At 50.3% G+C, this 12,375-nt stretch overlaps 1 protein-coding gene across 4 annotated transcripts in view; it reads left to right on the top strand.

Annotated features, from left to right (window-relative positions):
- The window catches only part of PLEKHM2 (pleckstrin homology and RUN domain containing M2), a 50,506-nt gene that overhangs the window by 27,261 nt on the left and 10,870 nt on the right, over window positions 1–12,375 (top strand). For 2 of the 4 annotated variants that reach the window (XR_008516730.2, XM_024252866.2), the window contains exons 2-7: window positions 4,707–4,813; window positions 5,176–5,285; window positions 6,372–6,471; window positions 7,017–7,104; window positions 8,213–8,399; window positions 9,790–9,849. Coding sequence is in view for 3 of the 4 variants with exons in the window: in XM_024252866.2 (XP_024108634.2) it covers window positions 4,707–4,813; window positions 5,176–5,285; window positions 6,372–6,471; window positions 7,017–7,104; window positions 8,213–8,399; window positions 9,790–9,849 (652 nt within the window). In the remaining variant the exon portion in view is untranslated. Of the gene's footprint in view, window positions 1–4,706; window positions 4,814–5,175; window positions 5,286–6,371; window positions 6,472–7,016; window positions 7,105–8,212; window positions 8,400–9,789; window positions 9,850–12,375 lie in introns of those variants that run through there. The other 2 variants (XM_024252868.2, XM_063714842.1) reach the window with 2 other exon arrangements.

The raw sequence follows: 12,375 nt of genomic DNA, 5'->3' as shown, positions 1-12,375 counted from the left end.
AATCACCTGAACCTGGGAGGTGCAGGTTACAGTGAGCCGAGATTGTGCCAGTGCACTCCAGCCTGGGCAACAGAGCGAGGCTCCATCTCAAAAAAAAAAAAAAAAAAAAAAAAGAAAGAAAAAAGGCACTTTTGTAATCTTATACTGGGAAAAATGGGAAACTATAAAGGAAAAGACTGGCAGATATGACTGCATCAAAATTAAAAATTTCTCAATAGGGCAACAAAATGACAAGCAAAGTTTAAAGGTCAATTGATAATGGGGGGAAAATAATACATAACAACACATTAGGTTAAATCCTTAAAGAGCTGCAACATGGCTGGGCGCGGTGGCTCACGCCTGTAATCCCAGCACTTTGGGAGGCTGAGGCGGGTGGGTCAGCTGAGGTTGGGAGTTCAAGGACCAGCCTGACCAACATGGAGAAACCCCATCTCTACTAAAAATACAAAATGAGCTGGGCGTGGAGGCACATGCCTGTAATCCCAGCTACTCGGGAGGCTGAGGCAGGAGAATCGCTTGAACCCCGGAGGTGCAGGTTGCAGTGAGCGGAGATCATGCCACTGCACTCCAGCCTGGGCAACAAGAGCAAGACTGTCTCCAAAAAAAAAAGAGCTGCAACAAATAACAACAAAAACACAAGCAGCCAGTGGAAGATTGGGCAAAGGCTGTGAATACTTAGTTCCTAGAAGAAGAGAAACACGTGGCTAATAAGGATGTTCCACTGTGCTTTTAATCAGAGAAGTACAATTTAAAACAGGTACTATTTTTCACCAAATGGACTGGAAAAAATTAGACTAATTATATCCAGTGTTGGCCAGCATGGTGGGAGTGTAAATCAGCCAGACATTCTAGACGGGCAGGTGGCAGGACCCAGGCAGATTGGGAATGTGTTTGTCCCTTGGCTCAGCAGTTCCCCTTGCAAGCACTCGCCACACAGAAGCATCCACACAGGACCGCTCGATGGTCACTGCAATATTATGTGCGATGTCCAGGAACTGGATATGATATCCATATTTAACAGTGGTTGAAGTATGGTACATCATAATTATATGGAAATATACACAGATATACCTTAAAGGCAAAGCAAGTTTCAGAACGAATATAGCACGATCTTATTTTCCTTTTTTTTTTTTTTTCTGAGACAAGTTCTTGCTCCAGGCTGGAGTGCAATGGTGCCATTACAGCTCACTGTAACCTTGAACTCCTGGGCTCAAGGGATACCTCCCCCTGACCCCTGCCCCAGCCTCCCAAGTAGGTGAGACTATAGGTGCATGCCACCATGCCCAGCTAATTTATTTTTATTTTTATTTTTCACCCCGGCTGGAGTGCAGTGGTGCAATCTCGGCTCACTGCAACCTCCACCTCCTGGGGTCAAGCGATTCTCCTGCCTCAGCCTCCCAAGTAGCTGGGATTACAGGAATGTGCCACCACACCCAGCTAATTTTTGTATTTTTAGTAGAGACGGGTTTCACCATGTTAGCCAGGCTGGTCTCAAACTCCTGACCTCAACTGATTTGCCCGCCTTGGCCTCCCAAAGTGCTGGGATTATAGGTGTGAGCCACCACGCCTGGCAAATTTTTAATTTTTTGTTTGTTTGTTTTTGTAGACACAGCGTTTTGCTATGTTGCTGAGGCTGGTCTCAAATTCCTGGCCTCAAATGATCCTCCTGCCTCGGGCCTCCCAAAGTGTTGAGATTACAGGCATGAGCCACCACTCCTGGCATTCCTTTTTTTCTTGTTTCTTTCTTTCTTTTTTTTTTTTTTTTTTTCTTTTTTTCTTAGGTCTGTATATACAGGAAAAGAGTTGGGGGGATACGTGCACACCAAGCTGTTGACAATAGTAAATGGGAGCAAAGGGGCCTTTATTCTTTATATACACCTCTGTGTTGCTTCCATTTTTACAATGAGCAAATGTTTTCAGAATAATTTTTCTTTAAAGGTATCTTAGCTGAGAAAGGAGTCTGAGTTCCAGCCCTGGGTCCGTCACTTAACTAAAAACCATATGGAGGGACTTAACCTCGTCTCTGTAAATATACACATATACACATTCTTTTCCATGTGGGAATTATAATTCAAGAGAATGAATAATATTCTGGTTTTTTGTTTTTTGTTTTTGAGAAGGAGTCTTGCTCTGTTGCCCAGGCTGGAGTGCAGTGGTACGATCTCGGCTCACTGCAAGCTCTGCCTCCCGGGTTCATGCCATTCTCCTGCCTCAGTCTCCCGAATAGCTGGGACTACAGGCGCCCACCACCACGCCCAGCTAATTTTTTGCATTTTGTTTAGTAGAGATGGAGTTTCACCATGTTAGCCAGGATGGTCTCGATCTCCTGACCGTGTGATCCACCTGCCTCGGCCTCCCAAAGTGGTGGGATTACAGGCGTGAGCCACCGCGGCCCAGCCCTGTTTTTTTTTTTTGTTTTTTTTTGTTTTTGAGACAGAGTCTCACTCTGCTGCCCAGGCTGGAGTGCAGTGGCACAATCTCAGCTCACTGCAACCTCTGCTCCCTGGGTTCAAGCAATTCTCCTTCCTCAGCCTCCTGAGTAGCTGAGATTACAGGTGCCTGCCACCACACCCAGCTAATTTTTGTATTTTAGTAGAGAATGAGGTTTCACCATCTTGGCCAGGCTGGTCTTGAACTCCTGACCTCGTGATCCACCCGCCTTGGCTTCCCAAAGTGCTGGGATTACAGGTGTGAGCCACCACACCCGGCCCTGTTTTGGTTTTTTAATGAGAACATTGCACTAGATCTCTAAGGATGCTTCCAGCTGTAACATCTGTCTATAGGCTCTCCGATCTCAGATTTACTCAGATTTTGAAATTGAAAAAAAAAAAAAAAAAAAAAAAGCTCTACCCCAGTGTGGTCGTACTTAATACTGAAGTGTGCAATAATGTTTCCAGCTGTTGCTGAGAGGGATTGTGCAGTTTTTGCAGGCTTATGGCTCTTTCTTTCAGCTCTAGAAATCTTTCCTTCTGGTGCTCTGATTTGCCTGCCTCTGGGAGGAAGGGAAGGGAAGACCCTGCAGGACTGAGGTTTGTCCTGGCTGACAGGCCTGCCAGGCTTGTTCCCGGCTGCAGGGAAGAGAGGCTATTTTTGTTGTGGGAGCTGAACTGTTGGCCTCTCTCCAGGAGCACATGCTTGTTGGTGTGGTTGATGTATCTTGCCTGCCGTGGCCGTCTCTACCACTGCTTCCAGAAAACACTTGAGAATACGTTTGTCCCAAGAGCTTAAACCTGAGATCAGGATCAGGCATCTGTGCTCTTTTCTTGTGTTCCACTCCCTTCTGGCCATTGGAAAGGCAGTAGCAGAACAGGATATGGCTAACATGAACTTGGAGAGACTTTTCTCCTAGAGCTGTGCTTGAAAGGGGCCCTCTCTCTGTAACTGCGGTTACAGTGAACTCAGTCCAATATCTGGGTTTTCTTGTCCTTAAGTAGGCTGATGGAGCTGCCCTTGCCCTCCCCAGCCTGGTGGGGTTTGCACAGTGCTGCAGTTCATCTCACCTACTGTCCAAATCTCCTTTTATCAGCCCAGTCCAGGAACAGTGCTGTCCTTCTTGGTGTAGGGCTTAACATGAGCCTTGCATGCACCTAGATCCATATCCAGCATTGCAGGCAATTCTAGTGTTCCATGTCAAGAAGGCTGGTGGGGCAGGTGCCCCAGTCCATCGGCCCTTAGTGTATGCAGAGGGTAGCTCCAAGTGGGGCCACTGTGATATGAAGGAGGATTGTTTGAATTCGGGAGACTGAGGCTGCAGCGAGCTGTGATCACACCACTGCACTCCAGCCTGCATGACAGAGTGAGACCCTGTCTCAAAACAAACAGGCCGGGCACAGTGGCTCACGCCTGTAATCCCAGCACTTTGGGAGGCCAAAGTGGGTGGATCACCTGAGGTCAGGAACTTGAGACCAGCCTGGCCAACATGGCGAAACCTCGTCTCTATTAAAGATAAAAAATTAGCTGGGCATGGTGGTGGGCACCTGTAATCCCAGCTACTTGGGAGGCTGAGGCAGGAGAATCACTTGAACCCAGGAGGCGGAGGCTGCAGTGAGCTGAGATCATGCCACTGCACGCCAGCCTGGGCAACAGAACGAGACTTTGTCTCAATAAAACAAACAAGCAACAACCAAAAAGAAAAGAAAAAAGATACTTTTCTAATATATGACTGGGAAAAATGGGAAACTATAAAGGAAAAGATGGACAGATTTGACTGCCTAAAAATTAAAAATTTCTCAATAGGGCAAAAAAATAACATAAGCAAAGTTTAAAGGTCTGTTGACAGTGGGAGGAAAATACGTCTAGTGCTCTCTGTATCAATGCCCCAACTCTGGGTTTGTGTGGCATTGATCTAGACAGCACTATACATAGTGCCCCTGAAGTTGTGCCGTGCTGTGGCCCTGGCCTGAAGCTTGCCACCACTTGAGACCTATGCATGGACTGTGGATCTCTCCAGCCTCAAGTTGTCACTGTGCGGACTGCTGACTGGGTGCCTCTTGGGGACTGGGCTGTAAAGATACAGCTGCTGCCTGCTGGAACCTCCAGTGCCAGAGCAGCAGCTGGGACAGGGGTGGTTTGAGGTAGACGTCTCTGTTGGTCATTGTGGATACACCATTTGACTGATTTTTTTTAGCTACCTTCTTGATTCCAGAACTTTTGTAGCCCTCCTCTTAATCTATTTCTGATTTGGAGGGTTTTTTTTTTTCTTTCAGTTGCAGAGCTATTTTGCGGCATGTGAGGATGAGACCCCTGCCATCCGGAACCATGACAAGGTCCTACAGCGTCTGTGTGAGCACCTGGACCACGCCCTGCTGTACGGGTAAGGTGGAGGAAGTTTCCAAAGACGACAGAGCACAACCCAGGCCATGAGTAGCCTCCACAGAGAAACCCTTAGCTTCTCTGCCTTTTCTTTCTTCTCTCCCCTTGGCAGAAAGGGATTTGTGCCACTCAAGTGGGCCACAGTCTCTCTGTAGTTACCCCAGTAAATCATCTCTGGGCAGACATAAATGATGGAGGGAGGATTCGCCACAAATGACATGATGGTGTGAAGGTGTGCTGGGTGCCTGGGAGACCTGCTAGGGACCATCACTTCCTGCCTTGCGCTCACTGCTGGACCAGCCGACTGCAGCTTCCCAGGGTGGCCCCATGCAGGTCACAGCAGCTCCTGTCCTGTTTTCTCAGACTGCAAGACCTCTCCTCTGGCTACTGGGTGCTCGTGGTGCATTTCACTCGGAGAGAGGCCATCAAGCAGATCGAGGTGCTGCAGCACGTGGCCACCAACCTGGGGCGCAGTGAGTAGTCACAAGGAGACGCTGGGGAAGGGACCAGCTCCACCTTCTCTGTGGGTAGCTTGGGGCTCTGTCCCAGGTTTACCCTCAGGGTCAGCCCTGGGAGGCGAATTACCTGGTGGTATCCAGTAGCAGTGGGGTGTTAAAATGCCAGCACCAGGCCAGGCATGGTGGCTCACACCTGTAATCCCAGCGTTTTGGGAGACTGAGGAGGGAGGATGGCTTGAGTTTAGGCCAGGAGTTTAGACCAGCCTGGGCAACACAGTGAGACCCCATCTCTACAAAAATTTAAATATTAGGTGGATGTCTTGGTACATACCTATAGTCCCAGCTACTCAGGGGCTGAGGTGGGAGGATGGCTCGAGCCCAGGAGTTTGAGGCTGCAGTGAAGCATGACCACAGCATTGCACTCCAGCCTGGAAGAAAGAGTGAGACCCCATCTCTAAAGATTTAGGAAAATGGCCGGGATTACAGTGGCTCATGCCTGTAATCCCAACACTTTGGGAGGGTAAGGCAGGAGGATCCCTTGAGCCCAGGAATTTAAGGCTATAGTGAGCTATGATCACACCACTGTACTCCAGCCTGGGGTGACAGAGTCTCTGTCTCAAAAAATAAAATAATAGTAATAAAAAATAAATTTATAAAATGCCAGCCCCCTCCATGAGGCCTCTTTTCTCCCTGCATATGATGGTTTTTTGGCGCAGCAGTGATGGGGGGAAGGAGGGCGAGCTGCCAGCGAGAGCTGGACTCCTATGGAATCCCAGCCTGAGCACATGCTATGGAGTCTGGTTTCTCTCCCTGAGCTGGGATCTCTGTTAGCCTACAGGATCAGTGCAGGGTCCTGGCGTTTCTTGACCTATCTGAAGTGTGCAGTCTGCCCTCTTTATCAGAATTTCCTGGCCAGCTACATGCTGAGGTCTGACTAGGAAAATAAAGCACTCAGGGGTTATGGTACCCCACCAAGCGCAAAGGCCGCTGAAGCGCCTGGTCCCCTTACCTGCTCTTTCTTTCCTTTCTGCCCTTGCTTGGCAAATAAAAGCCAGCACTCTGACAGGCCTTCCTGCCGGTTACTCCTGTCTTTGTTTGCAGGCCGTGCCTGGCTGTACTTGGCCCTCAACGAGAACTCCTTGGAGAGCTACCTGCGGTTGTTCCAGGAGAACCTGGGTCTGCTGCATAAGTACTACGTCAAGTGAGTGTCTGGGACGGTCTGTCTCCCCTAGCCTCAGAGCTCCCCGTCAGCTACCTCCCAAAGGCTCTTGTCATGCAGACAGCACAGTGTGCCACATCAGTGATGCCAGAGAGCCATTAGAACCTTGCCGGTAGCTGGGTGGCCTTCACTGGGAGCACTGGTGTCCCATCTGGGCTCCTGGGTACAGTCTGGGTCTCTGCTGCTCCCTGGTCCTCCTCCCAGGCTTCAGACCTGACCAGTGCCCAAGCTTTGGCTCAGCCTTTGCTAGGGTTGCTGCAGGAACAGAGTGTGTACAGCAGCTGCTGAGAGCCTGACAAGCCTTGTGCTCGTCCATCTCTGAAGACACTGGCAGGACAGTGCAGTGTGGCTGCTAACCCAGTAGGAGATCGCTGAGAGGGTGGTGGGCAACAGCTATATCAAGCTGGGTGCTGTCCAAGGTGGGGGACATCACGTGTCAAATTACAACACAGCTGGCATGTTGGTAAGGTTAGGCCAGGCTGGTAAACAGACCCAGAGGCACCATCGTGGCTTCTTGTGTCTTGCAGGAATGCCCTGGTCTGCAGCCACGATCACCTGACGCTCTTCCTGACCTTGGTGTCCGGGCTAGAGTTCATTCGTTTCGAGCTGGATCTGGTGAGACACCAGGGCTCTCGCTGCTTGTGGGAAGCAGAGGAGGGGGCGGGCTGGGGGCAGGGTGGGCGGTGGCTTCATTTTCAGGTCTTGTTGAGGGAGCTTGTTGAGTATGACTGGGCTTGAGCAAAGCTTGTTTTTTCGGGCGAGGGAAAGGTTTCAGGGTCTGTTGAATTGAGTGAGAAGAGAAGTGATGGCAAGAATTCCTGGTTCAGGTGACTTTTTCCTATCTCCCTAGCCAACTTGGAGAAAAGCCACATTGCCTGGAGTATCTTAGCTAAGATAGCCCAGAAGAACTGGCCTTCATGTTTAGGATGTGAAGAGTTAGAAGGACAAGGCAGATTCAGCCTGGTGCTTCTGGGGTTCTGAAAAGTGTCATCAGTTCCATGACAAGCCTTCAGTCACCCTCTTCAAGTTCTCAAGCTTCTCTCCCCATCACACCCTGTACAAACGGGATGCTGGCCCACATGGAGCCAAAGAGGCTCCCAGGCATCTCTTGGACTGGGCTCAAAATGGATGCAGCTGCCCTGTCCTAATCAAATGACCTTCCTTGGGCCAGGTGCAGTGGCTCACACCTGTAATCCCAGCACTTTGGGAGGCTGAGGTGGGTGGATCACCTGAGGTCAGGAGTTCAAGACCAGCCTGGCCAACATGGCGAAACCTCGTCTCTACTAAAAAAAATACAAAAGTTAGCGGGGTGTGGTGGTGGGTGCCTATAATCCCAGCTACTTGGGAGGCTGAGGCAGGAGAATCGCTTGAACCAGGGAGGTGAAAGTTGCAGTGAGCCGAGATCACGTCATTGCACTCCAGCCAGGGCAACAGAGTGAGACTCTGTCTCAAAAAAAAAAAAAAGAGAGAGAGATAGCGGGGGCATCAAAGGGTGTAGCTTGAGTTCTGACAGCTCTGTCTTCCATCAGCCTGAAGTCCACAGTTTTAAAAGCCAATACTATTCACATTGTTCTTCTTAGCAGCTTTTCTTTGAATTTACTACTTTAAGCCATTGATTTCCCAAAGAGGCACATCTGTGTCTCCCAGGCCTGGATCTTGCTGTCTGCAGAAGGCCGCTACACGAGGCCTCCCACCAAACGGGCCTCCTCTACTCTCTCCTCAGGATGCCCCTTACCTAGACCTGGCCCCCTACATGCCCGACTACTACAAACCTCAGTACCTGCTGGACTTTGAAGACCGCCTTCCCAGCTCGGTCCACGGCTCAGACAGTCTGTCCCTCAACTCCTTCAACTCCGTCACCTCCACCAACCTGGAGTGGGATGACAGTGCGATTGCCCCATCTAGTGAGGGTGAGTGGCCCTAAGGCAGAAAGGCTAAGCCCCTGTTGTGAAACAGACTTGAGCTGCTTAAGCCTGGCTGGGTGATGTCTTTCTTGGCTAGTTTTGGTCTGGTGGCTGAAATTTGCAATTAAACAGGGCTGTCCATTTCCCAGATCTTCATCTCCTCAGAGTCCCTGTGGTGGCTAAAAAGTGGATTCTGGGCACAAAAAGCTGAAATTATATATATATATATTTTTTAAGGTTAGACCCTTTTCCAGAAGGTTCTAGTCACATGCCTGTGGCAGTTTTCTAAGCAAGGAAGGTTTAGCAGTGGGACCTGGAGACCTTGTCACAGGGTTGAGTGTTGCCTGTTCTGGGGAGCTTGTCTGACCCCACATTCTTTGCAGAAAGAGGTTAAGCAACCCCTAGAAGAAGAGAGAACCAGGCAGATCTGAAGCGCAGGGAAACCTTGCCACTGTGTCCTCTGTGTCCGTCCGATTTCTCTGAGTTCCTCCTGCGCTCACTGATGTGTTTGGGATGGTCGCACCCTTTGCATCAGGGACCGAGGAAGAAGCTGCAGGTCATTTTGTTGTCTTGACCCAGTGATTTACTGGAACAGCCTGGTTTCTTTCAAACCTTAGGCCCTGGTGTTCATGGATAAAACTGGCCATTTTCCCCTCTTTATCTCCTGTGGGAGACCAGAGCCTTTCATTTACTTCACTCCACCACCTCACCTCCAGGGAAGGGGATCCCAGCCCCAGTTCAGCCCTTGGGCACCCTAGAATTGCCTCAGCATTGAGACCTTGACCTTCCCCTTTCTTATTTCTGCTGTACCACGGGTTGTATGTCCCAGGAAGGGAGGTCCCTCTCAAACTTGCTGTTAGCAAGACCTGCATTGCTGACCGTGCAAGCTGAAGAAGGCGGCTCAGTCTCCTTAGGTTGGGCCCATGGGCTACCTTAGAGGAGTCGGAGGGGTGGGCCTTGCCGGAAGAGCCAGAGCAAGGACGGATCCATGGATGGAGGTGTCCCCTCAGCAATTTGGAGATTGTGCAACTGCAGCCGCCAGGGCAGCGTCTCCTTGCCCTGCTAGGGTACGGAGGGAAGGCATGCAAGAGGTAGAAAACAGAGTTAGGCACAGGCAGCCAGGCTTCTCTCTGCCAGAACCAGCTTCTGGGTGTGGAAAGGGGTCGCCCTGACAGGTCTTTCCAGCTGGTTGGAGGCTCCTGGGCCAGCGCCTGAGCTGAGAGGCAGTCAGGGCCCTAGTAAGTTTCCCCAAGGTTGTTGGATACAATGTAGAAAGTTGAAGTTTTCCTCTCCTATTTCCTCCCCATGTCTCCCACCCCATTTCCCCTCCCCTCCCTCCAGTCGTCCTTCCACTGCCTGTGTTTCTAATCTTCAGTTTTGTCCCTCGTTTTTGTAGATTATGATTTTGGAGATGTGTTTCCAGCAGTGCCGTCTGTACCCAGCACAGACTGGGAAGGTGGGCCAGAGTCCGCTGTTACCCTCTTTTCCTGTTTTGCAATGTTTCCATGCCAAGCTTGCTGCATGTATCAAATCAGCCCCTTATTATTTATAATAATGTCCATAATCATAATAAAGCCAAGTTTGGTGTTCTAATAGATGGAATTCTGCAGTGGGAAAACTCAACCTCTAGCCATAGGCAAATCCCTTCTCCCAGTGCAGGGCTCCTGCCTTTGCGCAGTGGCCTTTCGGAGTCACTAAGTGGCTGCATTTCGGGGGATACAGGATCGCTCTTCCTGATTCCAGTGCCAGCTGATGCTCTCGGGGTGTGTAGGGCCTGACCCAGTGAACCAAGACTTGTTCTGGAAAACCATGCCTTTAAACATGCGGGTTGTAAGCTCCTGCGGGTCAGATGAGCATCAAGGAGAAAGAGCTTGATTCTTTCAGTCTGTTCCTAATGGCTTCCTCTTGGGTGTTTTGGAGTGGTTGAGGTCCAAGTCAGGGAACTGCCCAGGTACAGCTGAAACTTCCTACAGACAGAATCTCTTTGAAGCTTTAAAGCAGATTAAAAGGAACTCTGCCAGCCCTCCCACCCTGTCTGCTGGGCAGTAGCAGTGCCTGGGCATTTTTCTGCCTGAAATTCCACTTCATAAATTCACAAAGCTATTCCCAGGTTGCCACGATTACTCAAAGCAAAGGCTATGTTGCCAATAAGGTGAATGTTTCCCCCTTAAATCTGAGGCCATAGCAGATCCCTGTTATTTTACTTTATGTTATTTTACTTTTTGAGACAGAGTCTCGCTCTGTTGCTCAGGCTGGAGTGCAGTGGTGTGATAATGGCTTACTGTAACCTCCACCTCCCGGGTTCAAGCGATTCTTCTGCTCAGCCTCCCAAGTAGCTGGGATTACAGGTGTGTGCCACCACGCCCGGCTAATTTTTGTATTTTTAGTAGAGACGGGGTTTTGCCATGTTGGCCAGGCTGGTCTCGAACTCCTGACCTCAGGTGATCCACCCCACCTCATCCTCTCAAAGTGTGGGATTACAGGCATGAACCACTGCACCTGGTCCAAATCCCTGTTATTAAAGAGCCTCCTACCCTCTGGGCCACTTCCAGCCTGGAACAGGGGAGGTGAGGGAACCTGGCCTCTGAACAGGGGAGGTGAGAACTGCCACACCCTGAGGATGAGGGGCACGTGGCTCTCCCCGCATTATTAGAGACGTGATCGCTGAGTAATGGGTGACAGGTGATCCGTTCCCAAATAATGTGAGTATGAAATACCTTAACTCTGTGGGAAATAACATGTGGCACTGGGAAAAATAAACTATGACACTTGGCCAAGAGCAGCATTGAAGGGTCCCCTGTTTGAGTTAAATTAGCTTGGATTCCAGAATTCCATCATAACGTCATGTACCCTCTCAGCCTCTTTTCTTGCAGCACACATGCTGGGTATTGTTTTTTTTTCCCTCCAATTCTAACAACTAACCTCCCTCCTGACATGCCTGTTGCAGTCACTTGACAAGCAGGGCCTGACCTTCCTCTACAGCCTTTCAGAGCTCCCTGCGGCCTGAGAACTAACAGCCCAGTTGCACTGCTTGCCTCAGGGCAGGGTGAGATTTCTGGAGTTCCTGGAGCAGGATTCCTGAGCTCACTCTGGCAGCTCACCCGGGGAGGCTCTGTCTTCTCCTTGGACCTGGAGGAGGGCAGGACTTGGGGCAGCTCCAAACTCTGAGCCTGGGGTGGCCTTCCCCTGGTCTTCGGCTTATTTACAGAACTGGTGGGCATCCGGGCCTTGACACCACATCTCATGATCTGCCCACTCACCTCTCAGGGCTCCTCTTGGCTGCAGCTGCGTGTGCTGAGGAGAATCACAGGGGCCGGAGCAAGAACACATGGGCTTGGCAGGAGCCTGCTTTGGGACCGAGAGACACGGTTTTCTGTATCTTAGAACTCAGGCTCTGGGATCCCAGGAAATCTGGATAAGTCCCCGATGTTGCTGGTCTTTTCTGGCAGAGCTACTCATTGCCTTTAGCCTCCTCTTTTGTCCTTATATTAAAAGACAGCAGACTTTAAAAAAAAAAAAAAAAAGGGGCCAGGCTCACACCTGTAATCCCAGCACTTTGAGAGGCTGAGGCTGGAGGATCGCCTGAGCCCAGGAGTTTGAGCCTGGGCAACACAGGGGGACCCCGTCTCTACTAAAAATATAAAAATTAGCCAGGCATGGTGGTGCACGCCTATAGTCCCAGCTACTCTGTGGGCTGAGGCAGGGCAGGAGGATTGCTTGAACCCAGGAGGTCAAGGCTATAGTGAGCTGTGATTGCGCCACTGCACTCCAGTCTGAGCGACAGAGCGAGACCCTGTCTCAAAAAAAAAAAAAAAAGGACGGTGTGCTGCATCAGCAGACAGCTGCCCTGTGGCTTCCAAGAGGCACTAAGTTGACAGCTGGTTGGGCCCCCAGTGGGGCTGTGGGGTGCATGTTTGCCTCTTTTCTTCCGGGCAGACAGTGGCCAGCAAGATGAGCACTGGCCGGCAAATAGAGCATGACC

Source organism: Pongo abelii, chromosome 1 (assembly GCF_028885655.2).
Source record: "Pongo abelii isolate AG06213 chromosome 1, NHGRI_mPonAbe1-v2.0_pri, whole genome shotgun sequence".
NCBI lineage: Eukaryota > Metazoa > Chordata > Mammalia > Primates > Hominidae > Pongo > Pongo abelii.
This window is presented reverse-complemented; position numbering and strand designations above follow the sequence as displayed.